At 36.3% G+C, this 20,991-nt stretch overlaps 1 protein-coding gene across 3 annotated transcripts in view; it reads right to left on the bottom strand.

The window, feature by feature from the left end:
- The window catches only part of USP8 (ubiquitin specific peptidase 8), a 73,461-nt gene that overhangs the window by 37,919 nt on the left and 14,551 nt on the right, over positions 1-20,991 (bottom strand). For all 3 annotated transcript variants that reach the window (XM_073876980.1, XM_025883695.2, XM_025883696.2), the window contains exons 2-7: positions 16,779-16,947; positions 12,709-12,853; positions 6,639-6,724; positions 5,176-5,335; positions 2,918-2,960; positions 214-358 (exon numbers count right to left, since the gene is read on the bottom strand). In XM_073876980.1, the coding sequence (XP_073733081.1) occupies positions 214-358; positions 2,918-2,960; positions 5,176-5,335; positions 6,639-6,724; positions 12,709-12,853; positions 16,779-16,882 (683 nt within the window). In that variant the 5' untranslated portion in view covers positions 16,883-16,947. The remainder of the gene's footprint in view (positions 1-213; positions 359-2,917; positions 2,961-5,175; positions 5,336-6,638; positions 6,725-12,708; positions 12,854-16,778; positions 16,948-20,991) is intronic.

The following is a 20,991-nucleotide window of genomic DNA, read 5'->3' as shown; positions in this document are numbered from 1 at the left end:
TTCTTTTCTAATAAGACTACACATGCCACCAATAGGAGAAAATAGCCAAACCAGAATGTCCTTTACACCATCCTTCAGAGAAAGGGTAAAGTTTGCCATTAAGGAGCAACAGGAGGAGAAAAACCTACTTTATCATACACAGCTTGGATGCTAAGTAATAACATTTACTACTATCCACAGTTAACCATTTTACCTAAATACACAATGACTCACCCTGGACTGATGGCTTCTTCAGGAACGTTGAGAGAATTTGAAATATGGGAATCCTGATAATCCTGCATTCTTCGAGCATCCATTATAATCAAGTTGATGTTTTCATCCATCATCATTGTGTATAGCTCCTTTGCTGTGATTGTTCCTTGGAATCAAGAGAGGCAATATAAGCAATAAGAAATACCTAGTTCAGGGGCGCCTGGGTGGCTCAGTCGGTTAAGCGGCTGCCTTCAGCTCGGGTCATGATCCCAGGGTCCCGGGATCAAGCCCCGCATCGGGCTCCCTGCTCAGCGGGAAGCCTGCTTCTCCCTCTCCCTCTGCCTGCCTCTCTGCCTACTTGTTCTCTCTCTGTATCTCTCTGCCAAATAAATAAATAAAATCTTAAAAAAAAAAAAAAAAAAGAAATACCTAGTTCTGTTCAGTAAACACAGAACAATCATTTCTTCTTCTAGAAGAGCAAAGTGTACTAGGTATACCTGCTATCCCATCATACTATTACTTTTTAAACTAACATTAAATATAATTTGTGTTTTTGACATTTATCAAGAAACTAGTTCAGTGTTGTTTCTGAAGCCTTAAGACACCAAAACTTGCTCTTGAGGTTACAATTACACTGGTGCTAGCTCTGTTGCTGGAATAAAATAAAGGAAATTAATATATGTATCTCATGAAAATATTCTTATTCTCTTTTTGATAATTAAATCATTTGACAAATGTCAACCAGAAGAAACATCTATGGTTCAAAAATTCTTGACAGGTTCTAAATTTTTTTAAAGTCTCTGATGAGGTCTTATGGGGGCTATTTGAAAAACATTTAGATTTTCAAGTATTCCTACAGTAATAAACCAAAAGCTTGTTATTTGTGTTCTGCATCAGGAGTTGACAAATTATGGCTACCTCTTTTTAGTGGAACATAGCTGAAGAAAAGTGTTTACATATTGTCTATGGCTGTTTTCTAGCTGACACAGCAAGAATGACAGTATCCCTCATCCCCAAGCCTTAATGTTTACTCTCTAGCCCTTTACTATTTAGCCAAAATAAATATCTAGCCGTGGGGGTATAGCTCAGTGGTAGAGCATCTGACTGCAAAATAAATATCTATTATGTTGCTATCTTCCTCTTCCAGCTTCTACCACCTGCAATGGAAGATTAAAAAGCACAACAAGGTCAACTATACTTCAATAAAAACTTTAAAAATCAATAAACAAACAAGCAAACAAAGTTTTAAAAAATAAAAAGCTACTACAAGGGAGCTTAAAATGTAAAAACTATTTCGGCAGTGCGATGTGAGAAGAAAGTAGTCACAGCATCTCCTAAGCTAAAATACCCACCTGCTAATAACCATCCTACTTCCCTCTCTAACCATCAAGATCATTTTGACAACAAAATTGTCTAAAAAAGTTGGGAACAAACCACTTAGAAAAGTAACACCCAAGCAGGATGACATACAAAAAACATAGATAAAAACAAATCTTGGAATGAATTAATAACAGCTTTTAGGAAGATTATCTTACTATATTATTTTTTTATTTTTATTTTTATTTATTTGACAGAGAGAGACACAGCGAGAGAGGGAACACAAGCAGGGAGAGTAGGAGAGGGAGAAGCAGGCTTCCCGCAGAGCAGGGAGCCTGATGCGGGACTCTATCCCAGGACTCTGGGATCATGACCTGAGCCGACTGAGCCACCCAGGCACCCCTACTGTTTATTTTTTAAATTGCTGTATGGTAATATTTAATTTTTTTAAAGATTTATTTATTATTCTAGAGCAGGGGAGGGGCAGAGGGAGAGGGAGAGAGAGACTCTCAAGCAGAGTCCCCTGATGAGCATGAGGCCCGATGTAGAGCTTTATCTCATGACCCTGAGATCATGACCTAAGCCAAAATCAAGAGTCAGATGCTCAACTGACTCAACTGACTGGGCCACCTAGGCCCTGTTGTACAGTAATATTTTAAATAGAGAATTTATCTTAGTGTTACATACATTTAAGTTGAACCTTTTCCTGAGAGAGGAAAACTTATGCAACTGAGTTTTGCTGTTTAGGTCACATATTTGTGACTGGAGTATTAATACCACCTATGGATAACATCCAAATTACTGGTTTAGATTTTTTTGAGGGAAATGGGGAAGACTTAAATAATTAGGTCTACAAACTAGAGTCATAAGTCATAACAGCTAATACACATATCCTTTTATAAAGTTCACTTATATAAAGTCACTAAGAGTTTCACATATATTAACTTATTCAATCTTTACAATAAGTTTATAAAATAGGTATTACTATTAGCCTCACTTTGCAGATGGGGGTTAAGGTAGAGAGGTTAAATAACATGCTCAAGATCACATGGAAATCCAAAGGAGGAGACAGTATTCAAAATCCAGGCAGTCTGACTTTGGGGAGTCCATGCTCTTAACCATTATGCTAAACGACAGCTTGAAAAAAAAAACCACTGAAAAGTACAAACTGCGGCTTTGATGTTTTTAATTACATATTACCATAAATATTCCCCATGATATATGCAGATTATAAACATGTTCTTGATATAATTGTACAGACTAAGAAAAATGATAAAGCTTACATACAAAATGTATGCAAACACTGTTTGCTTACATACAAAGACAATGTAAAATCTGAAGCTTATTCAGATTAAAAGAAGATCTCAATAATAACCTGCAAGGACTCCCTATTTCTGTACACACTTACCTTTCTCTGTGGTCTCATTTTTTTCACTCTTTTCACCATTTATCTGTTTCATAGAAAAAAAAGTTTCAACTTTATAATAGAAGTAAAAATTTTCATAGAAGCAGAAAGTTCAACTCTATTACTTCACTGAAACTGAAAGCCTAGAAAATGAAGTGTGCAGAGTACTGGCATTTTATTAAAATACAGATGAAGAGTCATGGCTTCATCAGGTTATCTGGCAGCAGAAAACAGCTAAAATAACTAGCAGCACATCAGAATCATGCAACACTTCCTTGAAATTTCCTTCAGTTAAAAGCTAAATATAATATAAAAGCACAGACTGTTACAGAAATTTAATATTTAATTTAATGACAATATTTCTTACAATGAAATAAAAATTCCGGCTATTCCTTTCAGAGTTCAGTAAAAATACAAATTTGTATTTTCTAACCAAGACAACACGGGATATTTCTGTAAGGTATTAACTCATTTTATAGATGAAAAACCAATTACCCACTTGACCTAGTGATCAATTTTAGCTTCACTAAAATTAAAAAAGAAGTGTATATAATGTGCCTCCTAATACGATACAGTATGAAGTGCACAGGATCCCCTATGAAGCATTTGTGCCAAAAGCAAAAACTGAACCTGAATCCTATTAAGCTTCTAGGTTGAACTTCCAGCCTACAGGAAATATAGAAGATAGAATTATAGATTAAATGATACAAGGAGGAAACAATCAGATAAAGACAGAATGTGGTTGGTTCATTTCACAGACCTGATCCGTATTAAAAAGTCAAATGCATGAAATAAAAAAAAAATGAAAGGGGGGACTCAAGCAGAGAGCTACAGAGACTCAACTTAAGAGACAAATGATCAGAAGACTACGAGTGGACTTTGTCTGAATCCTAACTCAAACAAATCAACTGTAAAATATCATTATGAGACAGTGGGTAAATGTAAATATAGATTGGGTATTAGATTATATCAGGGAATTATTGTTAATTTTGTGAGGTGAAAAAATAACATTGTCATTATAAAGAGTATGTCCCTTTCTTTGAGATGCACACTGAAATATTTAGGAGTAAAATGATATGCCCTCTGGAACTTGCTTTGAAATAATCTAGCAAAAGGGGGGAGGTGTAGATACAAAATGTAACAAATGTTAGTTGGTTACTGACACCGGTAAGAGTGTCTACACTTTTTTTCAGTATAAACAGGCTAAACAAAAGTAAAAGTAATAAAAAGTAGTTGGCTCTCCTGCTGGAAAGGCAACAAATTGAAGAGATTTTAAAGTCCCTTTCATATAGTTCTTTGAAGTCTTGTCATTTACCTGTATCAGCCATTTGACCTACAAAAGAACATCCCCCTAAGGCAGTGTTATTTATCTTACATTATGAGTTCCTAAAATCAACAAACCATATTTCTTCACTTCTTTTTACATAGTGCCTAGTATGTCACAAGTAATTCAACAACTATTTCTTAATGAAACCGATGATGACTCACATACAAATGATAGCTGAAAGCTACAAAATCCTTAAGAAAAAGTAAAGCAGAAATCTTTCCATGAATTTTGACAGTGCATGAGAAATTATATTTTAGGAAACACACACACAAAAGAAAAGAAAGGAATTATATTTTAGGAAGAGTAGTTTCTCAGGAGGTGAAAGGAATGAGAGACAGCGGTAGCTGGCAGGTACAGAATGAGTCACAGATTTGGCAAACAAATGATGTGGCTAGATTACAAGCAGTCATTGAATAAAATGGAACAAAAGAGGAAGAGGAAAGGGAAATGGTCAGAAAGGATGAAAAAGTGAAGGAGAGAGTATGAGACCCTAGAAACAGATAAGGTTGGGCATCAAATAAGTAGTATACCAAATCTTTTTCAATGTAAATTACATTTATTAGAAAGAAGAGACCTTAAGATCATCTATTTCAAGATCTTCATTTGGCAATGAGGAAATGAAGTCCTAGAAGGGTGAAGCAAGACTTGACATGGGACCGGAACTCAGCTCAAATGCTCTTTCTACTGCTCTACTCTAATCAAGTTGACAGTAACCGCAAAAAACTAATTAATGCACAGAACAGAGTTCTGTAAAGCTCCAAAAGAAACCTGGAATCAAATGAAGCTAGAATATTTAATTCAATTTCTAATAAAAACACATTAAATTTTACCCTTGTTGCCTAAAAGTACATTGTAGTGGTAATCTCAACTTGCCTTAAGCAAATCATCTGAAAAAAGAACCAGTCTTTTTACTTCACGGGTATGTTTGAAATACCTTTTGGGTTTTATCTCTGGAATCCATTACATTTTCCAAGGAACTTTTAGGTGATGTGCCACCATCCTCTCTTCCTGCTTCCTGCCTTTTCTGTTTCTGCAGCTGCTCTTCCTGTCTGTCCTTTTCTTCAAGTTTTTTCCGAACTTCGGCTTCTTCGTATCTAGGTAAGAAGTCAAGATGTCTTTCATTGGCATGATCATGAAAAATAAAGAGTTCCAGTTCCATAAAATTAGTACCCTACTGTGGGGTATTTTATGGCAGTATACTTTCTCCCTCCAACTGAAATTTGATTCTGCCAGTGTTCTGTTACAAACCACAACTCGTAAATTTGCCCTCTGTAGATTTATTTCAAATTGCCCAAAAATCTTGAAAGAAACACTATGCTCTCAAGTTAAAGTTGTTTAATGCTCTTTTTGTTCTTTCCCTCCCATTAATTTCAACCTTTAAAAATTCCAAATCTCCTGCAATTTCTTTTTCAAAGGACTTACACTTTTAAAATGAACTCTAAAGACTCATTCACTTATAAAATAGTTCAAAATATAAAAAAGTAAAGACAACAAATAAGTGAGAAAATGGCCTTAATGACAAAAAGATAAAGGAGTATCTTTGGTAAGTACAAGTAGGGAAAAACTTCTCTTTCCAAAAGAAACATCAATAAAGGGTAATCCAAAGATTAGGAGAAATTCTGTTCTACTCAGTTGATTAACTGGTGAAAGGAGGAAGAGAATGGTGATTCTAAATTGTACCAACCACCCTAACATATCCCAGCCCCCAAATTAGTAATTTCTGAAAAGAATAGAGGGAATATATTAATTCAAAAAGATAATTTCTAAGTAAACTATGATGTATATAACTAGGAACAGTTCATTGATCCAACCGTGAAAAATCATTTAGAAAAATAGTTCCCTTTTTATTTTCGTTAAAGAATGACTAATAACTAAAAATTGAAACATACTGTTTTTAACGTCTAATTACTTTATTACTTTATAAGCCTGGTAAGCCAGTCATGGTAAATACTAGAATTAGATCTGTTCTTAAACATTCATAGCTACTGCAAACTAGGCAGTTCAAAACTAATAGTAAATAATTCATTCCCATAAGACCAGTGTCCAGTAGCACACTACAACCTGGGGCATATGAGGAATTACATTTTTCTGAAGAATCCTGTCAGAGAATTAGAAAAAAATTGAACCTGAGCTCTGATGTACTACATCAATGCTTACCTTAAAAATCTATCATTCTAAACATTTTTAGATTTTTAGTAAAAAATATGAATGGTAACACATGAACACAATAAAGGTAATATGGCAAAAGATTCTAATTTTTGTGCTCCAGTTAACGTAAGATTTATTTCTAAGAATTGGGATTCACAGGCATGGTCAGATATAAATGAACAAGTTCTAAATATTATTTTTATCTTCTAAATTTATGTTCTTTTAAAGATTTTATAATAATATCTGTACCTGAGTTTAAGGCTTTCAGAGAGTCTTTCAGCTTCTTCAATAGCTTTTTTGATGTTTGCAAGTCCAAGTATTGAATGAAAGTAGTCCTAAAATTATAAGAAAACCATCCCATACTTTTAGTACTGGCCATTGTACACAGCACTAATGCTAAAAACGTTAAAATCACGGTGCTATGTAAAGCAAAGATTGGATGAAAACATTATGATGGTTGAATAAAGTATTTTTTTAAAACTTTTAACCTACATCAACACACAACTTGTCCTCCAAATGTTTCAAAAACATCTCTTCATACCATTAGTTTGCAAAAAAAAAAAAAAACACAAAAACCCTCAAAGGTAATAATTTTATTTATTTGGAAGATGCCTTTAAGAAGTATAAATACTGGGGCGCCTCGGTGTCTCAGATGGTTAAGCGTCTGCCTCTGGCTCAGGTCATGATCTCAGGGTCCTGGGATCAAGCCCTGCATTGAGCTTCCTGCTCAGCGGAGAGTCTGCTTCTCCCTCTGCCTCTCCTCTGCTTGTGCGCGCTCTCTCTCTCAAATGAATTAAAAAAAAAAAAAAGAATAAATACTATTCCTATTATTTATGAATAAGTTCCAAAAAGCAAAGCTTTCAGGAGCAAAATATATTTTCCTATTGTAAATACGTTACTTAGGGTTTTTTTTCTCAAGAATCAGAAGCAGTCAAGCAAATTGTATACTTACCTACAGCACAGTATTTATTTTGTTTTCCTTGTTTTAAACTAAGATGTTTTTGCCTCCACCTTTATTTTATAATAGCAACCCACCTCTCAACTGGAGTCAAAACACTTTTGACATAAACCAAGTTTCACAGTTGAGGAAACCTTGAGTAAAAATCAAATGGTAGAAATAAATCATTAATAATATAATCCTTACAAAAAAAAACCACAAAAGATTTGGCACATAACTTACTAACAAGCATAATAAAGTTGAGAAAAATAACTTCTCTAAGAGGTCATTCATTAGATCCTGCAATCAGAGATATTTTCAAATCAAGGTTGGTTGGACATGACAGTAGCACAGTGAGACTCAGCTAACTGATTTTTGGATTTAATTATCTAATTGGCCACAACCTGTCAGTGTGCCTCTGAAACAGCGTAGTAGCACAGTTCATCACAAATGATATAGTAATAAAAAATTTATAAAAAGACCAAGAGGCTAGATATCCATCGTTGGCTCTTTGAGAAGCAGTCACTAAGAGCTGGCGGAGTAAACCTATTGATAACAGCTATCATATGCCTATCTAGCTGAAAAGAAGATCATGTTTTGGGGTTCGTGGCTGGCTCAATAGGTAGAACATGCAACTCTTGATCTAAGGGTCGGAGTTGTGAGTTCAAGCCCCAAGCTGGGTGTAGAGAATACTTAAAGTACATAAATAAAAGTACATCATGTTTTGGTAAGGCTTATTCTTCTAAATAAAGACTAAATAAATTAAAAGGCCCTTCACTATGTAATTTCAATAAAAATACATCGTTTTTTCAATATTGTATCAACTGAAAATTTCAGTTGCCACAATGTCCAGACTTTTGATGCAATATGTTTCTTTTTTTAAGATTGTATGTATTTATTTGTCAGAGAGAGAGAAAGTGAGCACTAGGAGGAGCGGCAGGCAGAGGGAGAAGCAGGCTCCCCGCTGAGCAGGGAGTCCAATGAGGGGCTCGATCCCAGCACCCCAGTTTCATGACCTGAGCCAAAGGAGACGCTTAACTGACTGCGCCACCCAGGCATCCTGATGCAATATGTTTTTAATAGAAAACAAAATTTAATCATTATGGTAAGATTTCTCTCATAAAAATAAAACACAAAAACAAAATTACCGTGACTTGTTTTATTAATTTTTTGACACGAACTCATTAAAAAGTCAGCCTGTAAGCCCAGCTTAACCCTGTTTAAATCCTGAAAAAATTGTTTGTGTTTGGGCATGCCTGTTACAAACTTCCACAAGACACTCCCCTAATATTAGTGAGGTTTTTTATATCAATAATTCTCTCTCTCTGTGCTCTTAAAGGAGCACAATTAATATTTTCAAGTTTACAACAGTATTGACAATTGGCAGAATAGAAAAATAACATGCAATTCTTACACAACTAAAAATGTTTCTCAGGTTGACCCAAGTAGAACTTTCTTATTCCTGAACATAAAAATTCAAACAAGTCTCATGATTTCCCAAATAAAAAGGCTTACCAATATTTAGGATTAATATTTATTAATATTAATATTATTATACCATGTATACCATGGAGATTTGAAAATATAATTCTATCTAGACTTTGCTACACTAATATTTTCAGTATTTTCTCCCTTTCCAGATAACCCTGAAAATAATTGTTCATAAACAGATTTTTTTCAATGAGTAAGAAATATGTGTCCTTTACTAGTGACCTTGCTAAATTAATGTTTTATCTAAAACTTAAACATTCCCTCATGTAAAACAAGAGTGAAAGATACAAGTTTCTGAAGAAGACTAGTGACATTATATTCTTTTTTTTTTTTTTAAAGATTTTATTTATTCATCTGAGAGAGAGAATGAGAGATAGAGAGCACGAGAGGGAAGAGGGTCAGAGAGAGAAGCCGACTCCCTGCTGAGCAGGGAGCCCGATGTGGGACTCAATCCCGGGACTCCAGGATCATGACCTGAGCCGAAGGCAGTCGCTTAACCAACTGAGCCACCCAGGCGCCTCGTGACATTATATTCTGCCCCTACCCGATTTAAAGTGTAAAACCTAGAAAATGCCTAGTTAGTAAATTTAACACTTCACATACTTAAAGTGCACTGGAGATGTTGGGCTAAATAAAATAAAACAAAAAACAGTTCTTTTCTTTTTTTAAAGATTTTATTTATTTAACAGAGAGAGACACAGCGAGAAAGGGAACACAAGCTGGGGGAGTGAGAGACGGAGAAGCAGGCTTCCCGTGGAGCAGAGAGCCCAATGTGGGGCTAGATCCCAGGATCCTGGGATCATGACCTGAGCTGAAGGCAGATACTTAACGACTGAGTCACCCAGGCACCCCAACAAAAAAACAGTTCTAAGGCAGAAGCAGAAATGTATCCTGGACAGAGCAAAGAACAACTACAGTGTATGAAGTAACAGCCTGAGTTACCTCAGCCCTTGCAGAGAGCGTCCTATGCTGAACAACTCCTGCAACTTTCAACTACTCCCTTTGGAAATATAATAGATACTCCGAGGAAATGGAAAAAAATTCTTATCGATTAAACTTCACTCCTAATCTTCTCAAATTAAAAAAAGTAGCTGTAGGGTATCTGGGTGGCTCAGATGGTTAGGCGTCTGCCTTCGGCTCAGGCCATGATCCCAGGGTCCTGGGATCGAGTCCCGCATTGGGCTCCCTGCTCCTTGGGAGCCTGCTTCTCACTCTGCCTCTCTCTCTCTCTCTCTCTGGCTCTCATGAATAAATAAATAAAATCTTTAAAAAAAAAAAAAGTAGCTGTAGGGCATCTGGGTGGCTCAGTTGGTTAAGCGACTGCCTTTGGCTCAGGTCATGATCCCGGAGTCCTAGGATCGAGTCCCACATCAGGCTCCCAGCTCAGTGGGGAGCCTGCTTCTCCCTCTGACCCTCTCCCCTCTCATGCTGTTTCTCTCTCTCTCAAATAAATAAAAAAATAAAATCTTTAAAAAAAATAAAAGCTATAAAAACACTCCCAATCTTCTCAAAGAAAAAAAAGTAACCACTAACTTAGAAAACAACAGCAAAAAGTCGGGGTGCCTGGGTGGTTCAGTCAGTTAAGCATCTGCCTTTGGCTCAAGTCATGATCCCAGGTCCTGGGATCAAGTCCCGCATCCGGCTCCCTGCTCAGCAGGGATTCTGCTTCTCCCTCTGCCTCTGCCTGTACCCCGTCCTGCCCCCACCGTCAAATAAATAAAATCTTAAGAAAAAAAAAAAACTACAGCAAAAAGTAAATACATAAAAAATTGGCCCTACCACAATAGACAAAACAGCAGACACCAAAACTACCAAGTTATCCAAAGTTGCAAATCTTTCAAAAATATTTACTTTATTAAACACCTTTACACTTCTTTTAAAAGCAATTCCGCTTTGGGATGCCTGGGTGGCTCAGTCAGTTAAGCGTCTCCCTTTGGCTCAGGTCATGATCAAGTGACCATGATCAAGTCCGGCATCAGGCTCTCTGCTCAGCGGAGGAGCCTGCTTCTCCCTCTGCCTGCCACCGCCCCTGCTTGTGCTCTCTCACTCTCTCTCTCTGACAAATAAATAAAATCTTAAAAAAAAAAAAAAAGCAATTCCACTTCAACAGACACTATAAAAACCATCAAAGAGCATGCAGAAACTTGTTTGAATCTGGGCAGACCTCTGTATCTGCAGATAGGTATGCCCAAGAATGTTCTAAGGATAAGACCAATCTAGCCATCTGTGGATAGAAGGATGAACCTCCAAATGTAAGGGGTCACCTTTCCAAAGCTAGATCTAAAGCCCTGTAACTATTATTAACATAACTTTGCTGGTGAAAAGAAATACCAGCAATGATTTATCACTATTAAATAAAACACTAAAGTCATCCCTTAACCAACAACCAAAAGAAATTATATTGGTCACACTACTCTGAAAAAAAAAAGTTATTTCAAAGAATAAGAGAACATTTTTCCCTTCTGTAAGTCAATTTCAATAAGGCAAGCCAATTCAGTGAACAACAACAACAACAACAACATTAATTCAAGAATGGTTTCTCAACCAGTTAAGAAACCTATAAGCAGTATAGGTTGCTGCTATTGTCTGGAAGCAAGACTGCTGGTGGAACCACCAACACAATATTCCTCCAATTTCTTTAACCTATTTGCTATGTTCTTCTTTTGCCCATTTCTGGTGCAGCTGATATGCAACCATTTTCTCTAGCAAGACTTACTCTAGTCATTAGTTCTCTTTATCCATTTACACCTCTCCCAACTTCCCTCCCCGCCCCATGGCTTCAGCAAAGTGGAAGAAAGGAACTTGCTCAAAGGATTAAAAGGAAAAGTAATAATAATAAATAAAAATGGAAGCAATCAATATTAACTGATTCTTTAATATGGCTACAATATCACTCAAATATAAAAAGCTGTCACATAAAAACAAGTGACTGACTAGCCAGAGACTGACAAATGAAATAGGAAGATGTGGTGTACACACACACACACACACACACAAAGGAGCATGACACAGCCATAAAAAGGATGAGACTGTGTAATTTGTGATAACATGGATGGACCTAGAGGGTATTACGCTAAATGAAACAAGTCAGAGAGAGAAATACAAATACTATATGATTTCACTCACATGTGGAATCAAAAAAAACCTAAACAAATAAACAAACGAACAAAAAATAGAATCATACCTGTAAATTCAGAGAACAAACTGATGGTTGCCAGAGGGGAGGGGGTAGGGGATGGGGGAAATGAGTGAAGGAAAGTGGGAGATAGCCTTCCAGTTATGAAATGGATAAGTTACAAGGATAAAAGGCACAACATAGGGAATGTAGTCAATGATATTATAATAGTGTTGTAAGGTGACCGATGGTAGCTACACTTGTGGTGAGCATAACATAATATATAAATTTGTCCAATCCCTATGCTGTATACTTGAAACTAATGTACATTGTATGTCAACTACACTCAAATAAAAAAGTTAATAAAAACAACGAAACACACACACACACAAAATAAGTGACTAAATCTTGAATCCTGAGAAAGTATGATTGCAGTCACATTTTTCTTATTTAATGCATGAGTAAACTGAATCCTTCCACTTGACCTGGTGATCATTTATTTTAGCAGAAAACTTATACATCTGTACATTGCTATACACTTGTACTAATCCAAGGCAAATTAGGTATGTGTATATAGTGTGATTACATCCACATATATACATTTACAAATAAAGAAACTAAACATTTAGTTTGCTTTTTCTATCTGCATAAGAGTTTGAACTTGATGCTGCATAATGTGATCTAAATTTCAGTATCAGTTAAACCTTTCAGAGGAAATCAATAGCTCTACTGTGCAAAAATAAATTAGAAAATAAAAATGCAGAAATAAAAGGTACCTGCTGTTGCTTGAAATCAGGCCTTTTTTTGATAAGATTATAAACGGTCACATATTTCATATATAGTACATAGGCCTTTTCCTCATCACGATCTAATCTGCATTCTTCTGCTGTCTTGAAGATCTTGAGGGCACTCTGTACATAACTTCAATCAGAGAAAAAAATAATTAAAACACTTGACATAAAGGTGGGGGGAAATCATGTTTAAGGTCTACAAAGAATCTTGATAACATGAATTTCATAATTTATTTTTATTTATTTATTTTTTAAAGATTTTATTTATTTATTTGACAGAGAGAGACACAGCGAGAGAGGGAACACAAGCAGGGGGAGTGGGAGAAGGAGAAGCAGGCTTCCCGTGGAGCAGGGAGCCCGACATGGGGCTTGATCCCAGGACCCCGGGACCACGACCCGAGCTGAAGGCAGACACTCAATGACTGAGCCACCCAGGCACCCCTGAATTTCATAATTTAGACTGTACAACTTTGTAACTAACATAAAGCTACATATACAATTGGATGCAACCTGAAAATTCCCTTATCCTACATATATACTTCTGCTTCCTAATAGTTGTTTATGTACCATCAAACTGTTCAAAATGCATTGAACCCAGTTTTAAAAGATTTGCTATGATAGATAATACCGAGACAAGTGGTCCTTGGGCAGCCATATAACAGTCATACTCTACAATTAAAGAACATGACTCCATACCATTTGTACTGAAGTAAGGGGAGCTAAAATCCTTAATGTTTAATGTTAAGATACTTTTCAGTTCTCTTCACCCCTTTCTAACTATGTTGTAAAAATCTCCCCACCTTGGTATATATACACAATGGAATATTATGCAGCCATCAAAAGGAATGAGATCTTGCCATTTGCAACGACGTGGATGGAACTGGAGGGTGTTATGCTGACTGAAATAAGTCAATCAGAGAAAGACATGTATCATATGACCTCACTGATATGAGGAATTCTTAGTCTCACGAAACAAACTGAGGGTTGCTGGAGTGGGGGTGGGGTGGGAGGGATGGGGTGGCTGGATGATAGACATTGGGGAAGGTATGTGCTATGGTGAGTGCTGTGAATTGTGCAAGACTGTTGAATCACAGATCTGTACCTCTGAAACAAATAATGCAATATAGGTTAAGAAAAAAAAAAAGAAGAGGAAGATAGCAGGACGGGAAGAATGAAGGGGGGGAAATCGGAGGGGGAGACGAACCATGAGAGACGATGGACTCTGAGAAACAAACTGAAGGTTCTAGAGGGGAGGACGGTGGGGGGATGGGTTAGCCTGGTGATGGGTATTAAAGAGGGCACGTTCTGCGTGGAGCACTGGGTGTTATGCACAAACAATGAATCATGGAACACTACATCAAAAACTAATGATGTGATGTATGGTGATTAACATAACAATAAAAAATTTAAAAAAATGAAAAAATAAAAATGAAAAAAAAAATCTCCCCACCTAAAAATCCAAGAAACTAGCGACAGGGAAAGAGATATGAGTTAAATCTTTTTACTTGGTTAAAGTTTTCTACAAAATGACCAAATTGCACCCTGGTGCTGGACTTAAAAGAGATTTAAAGTCTAAAACAAGTCTAAAAACAAGTCATCTTAAAATTCCACTTTAGTAAAATATTTGAGGATTCTGTGGCATTCATTCTAAGGTCATGTACCTGGTTAACAAACTTTAGAAAGCAAATTAATAAAATAGGCATTTCTGCAAGAGGAATTCAATCACTGAAGACTAAAGTTTTGGCAACCCGGTTATAGTACTAATGCTTATATATAATGTGCTTTATCAATAACTTATATATACAGAGCAGTGTTGTTTTCTATAATTTTCAATCTGCTCCATAACTAAAACATGGATTGATGATGAAGTTGGCTATGCCAAGAACACCACATAAAGGAACAGGGCCAAAGTAACATTTAGGACCAAAGATACACCCTGCCTAGCATATGTACACCCTGCCTAGCATGGCATCATGGTCCTAGGATAGAGATAAATCAAACCAAAGCTAGTAAGAAGATTCTCTAGAAGAGTTTAGGAGTAGGAACAAGTTTTATCTAAACTTCTTTCTAAACTTTTATCTAAACTTCTTTCACTCTGATGCATGTGTATCTCATGAGCTTATATGTAGCAGATCAGGTTGAGATGGCCACAGTGCCACTGTGAGTGTAGTGAAACAGCTAAAAATCCTAAAAGGATTCTATCATTCTTTAGAATAGTGCTATGCCATAGCAAGAACGTGAGTTTGTGGTATATTTAGGGAGTCCTGCTGACATAACACTTCCTATGGGATCAGGGTGGTCCCAGAGCTAAACCAGACATTGCTAGAATGAATTGATTTGTCTCAGGATTAGATGAAGATCTCAGAAAGCTTCAAGAGGCTTTATCTTTCCCATTGTTTTCTATCTGAAAGTCATTCAGCAGTTTTTTATTTATTTTTAAATTTTTATTTATTTATTTTACAGAGTGTGCGCACTCAAGAACAGGGGAGGGGGGAATCTTAAGCAGGCTCCACGGTGGGGGGGCCAACACGGGGCTCAACCTCACGACCCAGAGATCATGACCCTGAGCCAAAATTAAGAGTCGGACACTTAACGGACTGAGCCACCCAAGCGCCCCATCAAGAGAAGTTAAACAGAACTGTTTTCTCCGTTATCCCATCAATATTACCAACTTGGCTCAAGAAGGAGGCCAATCCCTCTCTTATTCTTCCTGTCCCTGAAAAGATCTGTTTTTTATTTTTTTAAAGATTTTATTTATTTATTTGAGAGAGAATGAGATAGAGAGAGCATGAGAGGGGGTAGGGTCAGAGGGAGAAGCAGACTCCCTGCTCAGCAGGGAGCCCGATGAGGGACTCAATCCCAGGAGCCTGGGATCATGACCTGAGCTGAAGGCAGTCGCTTAACCAACTGAGTCACCCAGGCGCCCAAGATCTGTTTTTTAAAAGCCCATTTTGTCCACTGTAATGGAAGTGTCAGTTCATTTTGGGATTTTCTTTTCTGACTTTCTTTAAAGTTGCTACCATTCTCTCCTCTTCATCCCTGATATTTTGTTTTCTTTCCACCTTCTATTTCCTTTAGAAAATGACTCATAAAGATGTCCCTGTGCATTCATAGGTCTCTTCCCATTCCTCTTCATAGGTTCATTTGGGATCATATATATCATTTTTTTAGAGCCTCCCATTTATGGAGGAGCCATGGAACACCTCTTTTCTCTCTGATTTCTAAAATCTGTTTGCCCCAAGTCTGGGATATATAGCTGGCTAAATCTACCTTTTTTTCTGAAACTTTTATTTCCAACTCTATTAATAATATAGTTACTTATTTATCTCCAAATCTTCTCCTTTGTCAAACAAAATTAATTCAGAGGAAAAGTTCCGCTATTGCTTTTTTGTCCCTTAACAGAGATAAAACTATCAACAAGTTAACAATTTTACTGATACCCCATTTTTAGCAATATTACTTTCAGTAAATACCAAAATTCCTCCCTCACTATTATATTTTATCTCAGATTTTGTAATCATTATCAGTGAAGTATCATCTCTAGCCTCTGCCTCAGCAGGTAGATAGACTATGTCTTCAAAAATAAAAACACATAAAACAAATCATTAGACTGAAAGTTCATGTCAAATTGGCACAAATTCTTTGCTAAATATTAGACAAAAAAATACATGTTTCTCCTCTTTTAATCAAAGAAAGACTATGCTAGGGTAATATCTTATATGTGAAATATACAAGGATAAAAATGATCTTTAATTAAGAAGTGTATCTATACTGTTTTATGAAAAGACATTAATTGTGGCTGAATGAGTTTTGTAGAAACCTTGTAGTCTTTACCTCTTAAACTTATAATCTGATACACTGTCCAGAGAACAGAAAATATGCATTTTAGCAGAATATATATGCTAAGATAAAGTTAAGAACTTCTCTAAGGAGGTCTTCATGTGATGATGCCATTTTTCAAATAAACTTCAAACTGACTACTTACTAACCCACTTAATATGGAAATGAACTAAAAATTAATATATGATTCAGTGAAACTAGCAAAGGATACATACTTCCTTGTGCTTATTTTCTCTGGTTTAATTTCTGTCTTCTTATTGAGGTCTTTTAGTGAAGAACTGAGGTAGAGTTCTTTAGGAACTGAAGCCACAGCAGGCATGATGAATAATCTTTACTTTTCCACTTTCACAATGGATGGTGTACTTCATTAAAAGCAGTTCTTTTCTGAAACAAAACGAACACAAATAATTCCTTGACAACAAAACAAGTAAACAGTGAAAAAGCATGAAAGTCCTTAACTAAGGAGGGCACGTGTTGTAATGAGCATTGGGTGTTATACGCAAATAATGAATCATGGAACACTACATCAAAAACTAATGACTTACTGTATGGTGACTAACATAATACAAAAATAAAATACAATCTGAAAAAAGAGAGTGAATTTTAAATTATCTTGAGTACCCATTTTGGGAATTCAAGATATTCAAGGTATCAATAAATTAATTTTTTCAAATATTCATTAACTAAATGAATTATTGTATCACTTTGCCTTAAGTATTAAGAATTTTCCTGTCAAAGGAATTAACAGAATAAGAGCTTTCATATTTTTCTACCGCTAAATCTGCACTAATGTATAGATCACAAATAGAAGTTTCATTGAGAAATATTTCCCTTTCTCATTGATAATACCAGTTAATAAAAAGAAGGGGAGGTGAGGGGGAGGCAGAGGGAGAAGGAGAGAGAAAATCTTAAACAGGCACCATGCTCAGATTGGAGCCCGATGCAGAGCTCAATCTCATGACCCTGAGATGATGACTTGAGGCGGTATCAAGAGTCAGATGCTTAACCAACTGAGCCACCCAGGCATCCCAAGATTTCATTTTTTTTATATGGTTGAATAATACTCCATTATATATATATACACACACATATACCACCACCTTCTTTATCCATTCACCTATCAATGGACACCTGGGTTGATTCCATAATTTGGCTATTGTAAATAATGCTGCAATAAACAAAGAGGTGCATGTATCCCTTTCAATTATTGTTTTTGTATTTTGGGGGTAAATACCTAGTCGTGCAATTGCTGGATCACAGGGTAGTTCTATTTTTAACTTTTTGAGGAACCTCCAAACTGTTCTCCAGAGTAGCTGTACCAGTTTGCATTCCCACCAACAGTGCATGAGGGTTCCTTTTTCTTCACATCCTTGCCAACACTTGTTTCTTGTGTTTTTGATTTTAGCCATTCTGACAGGTGTGAGGTGATATCTCATTGTAGTTTTGATTTGCATTTCCCTGATAAGTGATACTGAGCATCTTTACATGTGTCTGTTGGCCATCTATGTCTTTGAAGAAAAGTCTGCTCATGTGTTCTACCCATTTTTTAATTGGATTAGTTTTTTGGGTGTGGGGTTGTAGGAGTTCTTTATATATTTTGGATACTAACCCTTTATTGGATATGTCATTTGCAAATATCTTCTGCCATTCAGTAGGGTGCCTTTGTTTCCTTCTTTACTTTGCAGCTTTTTACTTTGATGTAGTTTCAACAGTTTATTTTTGCTTTTTTCTCTCTTGCCTCACGAGACATAGAAAAATGTTGCTATGGCCAATATCAGAGAAATGCCTGTGATCTCTTCTAGGATTTTTATGGTTTCGGGTCTCACATTTAGATCTTTAATCCATTTTGAGTTTATTTTTGTGTATGGTTAGAGAAAGTGGCCCAGTTTCATTCTTTTGCATTTTGCTGTCCAGATAGTCCAAAACTATTTGTTGAAGAGATGGTCTTTTCCCCACTGTATATTCTTGCCTCCTTTGTCAAAGATCGACCATGCAATTGTGGGTTGATTTCTGGGTTTTCTATTCTGGTCCACTGATCTACTGTCTGGTCCACTGATCTACTGTCAAAACAGTATCACACTGTTTTGATTACTACAGCTTTGTAATATAACTTGAAGCCTGGAATTGTTATGTCCAGGTTTATTTTTTCTTTTTCAAGATTTCCTTGGTTATGTGGGGTCCTTTGTGTTACTATACAAATTTTAGGATTGTTTGCTGTAGTTCAATGGAAAATGTTGTTGGTATTTTGATAGAGATTGCATATAAATCTGTAAATTGCCTTGGGTAGTATAGATATTTTAACAGTATTTGTTCTTCTAACCTATGTGCATGGAATGTCTTTCCATTTCTTTTTGTCATCCTGAATTTTTTTCATCAATGTTTAATAGTTTTCAGGGTACAGGTCTTTTACCTCCTTGGTTAAACTTATTCTTAGATATTTCATTGGTTTTGGTGCAAATGTAAACATAATTCTTTTCTTAATTTTCTGCTGCCTCATTATTAGCATATAGGAATGCCAACAGATTTCTGTACACTGATTTTGTAACCTGTCACTTTACCGACTTATCAGTTCTAGTTCTTTTTTGGTGAAGTCTTTGGGGTATTCTATATATAGTATCATGTCATCTACAAATAGTGAAAGTTTTACTTCTTCCTTATCAATTTGGGTGCCTTTCTTTTTGTTGTCTAATTTCTGTGGCTAGGACTTCCCCTACTATGTTGAATAAAAGTGGTGAGAGTGGACATTCTTCTCTCGTTCTTGACCTTAGAGGAAAGTTCTGTTTTTGCCCACTAAGGATGGATATTAGCTATATTTTTCATAGATGGCCTTTATTATGTTGAGGTATGTTTCCTCTAAACCTACTTTGTTGAGGGTTTTTATTATGAATGGATGTTGTACTTTGTCAAATGCTTTTGCCGCATTTATTGGAATGACCATATGGTTTCCATTCTTCTCTTACTGATGTGATGCATCATGTTGATTTGTTAATATTGAACCACCCTTGCATCCTGGGAATAAATCCACTGGATTGTGATGTATGATTTTTTTAATGTATTCTTGGATTCAGTTTGCTAATATTTTGTTGAGGATTTCTGCATCTATGTTCATTGGATATATTGCCTGTAGTGCTTTTTTTTTGTGGTGTCTTTATCTGGTTTTGGTATCAGGGTGGTACTGGCTTCACAGAATAAATTTTGAAGTTTTTCTCTCTCTCTTCTATTTTTTTGGAATAGTCTTGAGAATGGTATTAACGTTTCTTTAAATGTTTGGTAGAGGGGCACCTGGGTGGCTCAGTTGTTAAGCGTCTGCCTTCGGCTCAGGTCATGATCCCACAGTCCTGGGATCGAGCCCCGCATTGGGCTCCCTGCTTGGTGGGAAGTCTGCTTCTCCCTCTCCCACTCCCCCTGCTTGTGTTCCCTCTCTTGCTGTGTCCCTATCAAATGTTTGGTAAAATTCTGTGAAGTCGTCTGGTCCTGGACTTTTGTTGGGAGTTTTTCATTACTGACTCAATTTCCTTACTGGTAACTGGTCTGTTCAAATTTTCTATCTCTTCCTGCTTTAATTTTGGTAGGCTATGTGCTTCTAGGAATTTATCCATCTCTTCTAGGTTGTCCAATTTGTTGGCATATAATTTTTCATAATGTTCTCTACAACTGTTTGTATTTCTGTGGTGGTGTTATTTCTCCTCTTTCATTTGTACTTTTATTTGGGTTCACTCTCTCCTTTTTTATTTTTTTTAGTCTGACCAGAAGTTTACCAATTTTGTTATTTTTTCAAAGAACCAGCTCCTAGTTTCATTGATCTGTTATTGCTTTTTCTGCTCTAATCTTTGTTATTTCCTTCCTTCTACTGGTTTTGGGTATGTTTGTTCTTCTTTCTCTAGCTCCTCCTTTCTCTAGCTTCTCTAAGGTTAGGTTGTTTGAGATCATTTCTGCTTCTTGAGGTAGCCCTGTATTGGCTACAAACTCCCCCCTTTGAACTGCTTTTGCTGCATCCCGAAGATTTTGGATCATTGTGTTTTCATTTTAATTTGTCTCCATGTAATTTTTTATTTCTTCTTTGATTTTTTTGGATGACCCACTCATTACTTAATAGCATGTTATTTCACCTCCATATACTTGTGGTCTTTGCAGATTTTTTCTTGTGGTTGATTTCTAGTTTCACAGTGTTGTGGTCAGAAAAGATGCATAGTATGACTCTAATCTTCCTGAATTTGTTGAGGCTTGTTTTGTGGATTTATATATGATCTATTGTGGAGAACGTGTATTCTAATGTTTTAGGATGGAATGTTCTGAATATATCTGGTAAATCCATCTGGTCCAGTGGTCATTTAAAGCTACTGTTTCCAGGGTGCCTGGTGGGCTCAGTTGGAAGAGCAGGTGACTCTTGATCTCGGGGTCATGAGTTTGAGCCTCACGTTGGGTATA

The sequence above is a fragment of the Callorhinus ursinus genome, unplaced genomic scaffold (assembly GCF_003265705.2).
Source record: "Callorhinus ursinus isolate GAN/ISIS: 27379988/994484 unplaced genomic scaffold, GSC_fseal_2.0 scaffold25, whole genome shotgun sequence".
Classification (NCBI taxonomy): domain Eukaryota; kingdom Metazoa; phylum Chordata; class Mammalia; order Carnivora; family Otariidae; genus Callorhinus; species Callorhinus ursinus.
The sequence above is the reverse complement of the archived record's forward strand: the minus strand, read 5'-3'. Positions and strand labels throughout refer to the sequence as shown.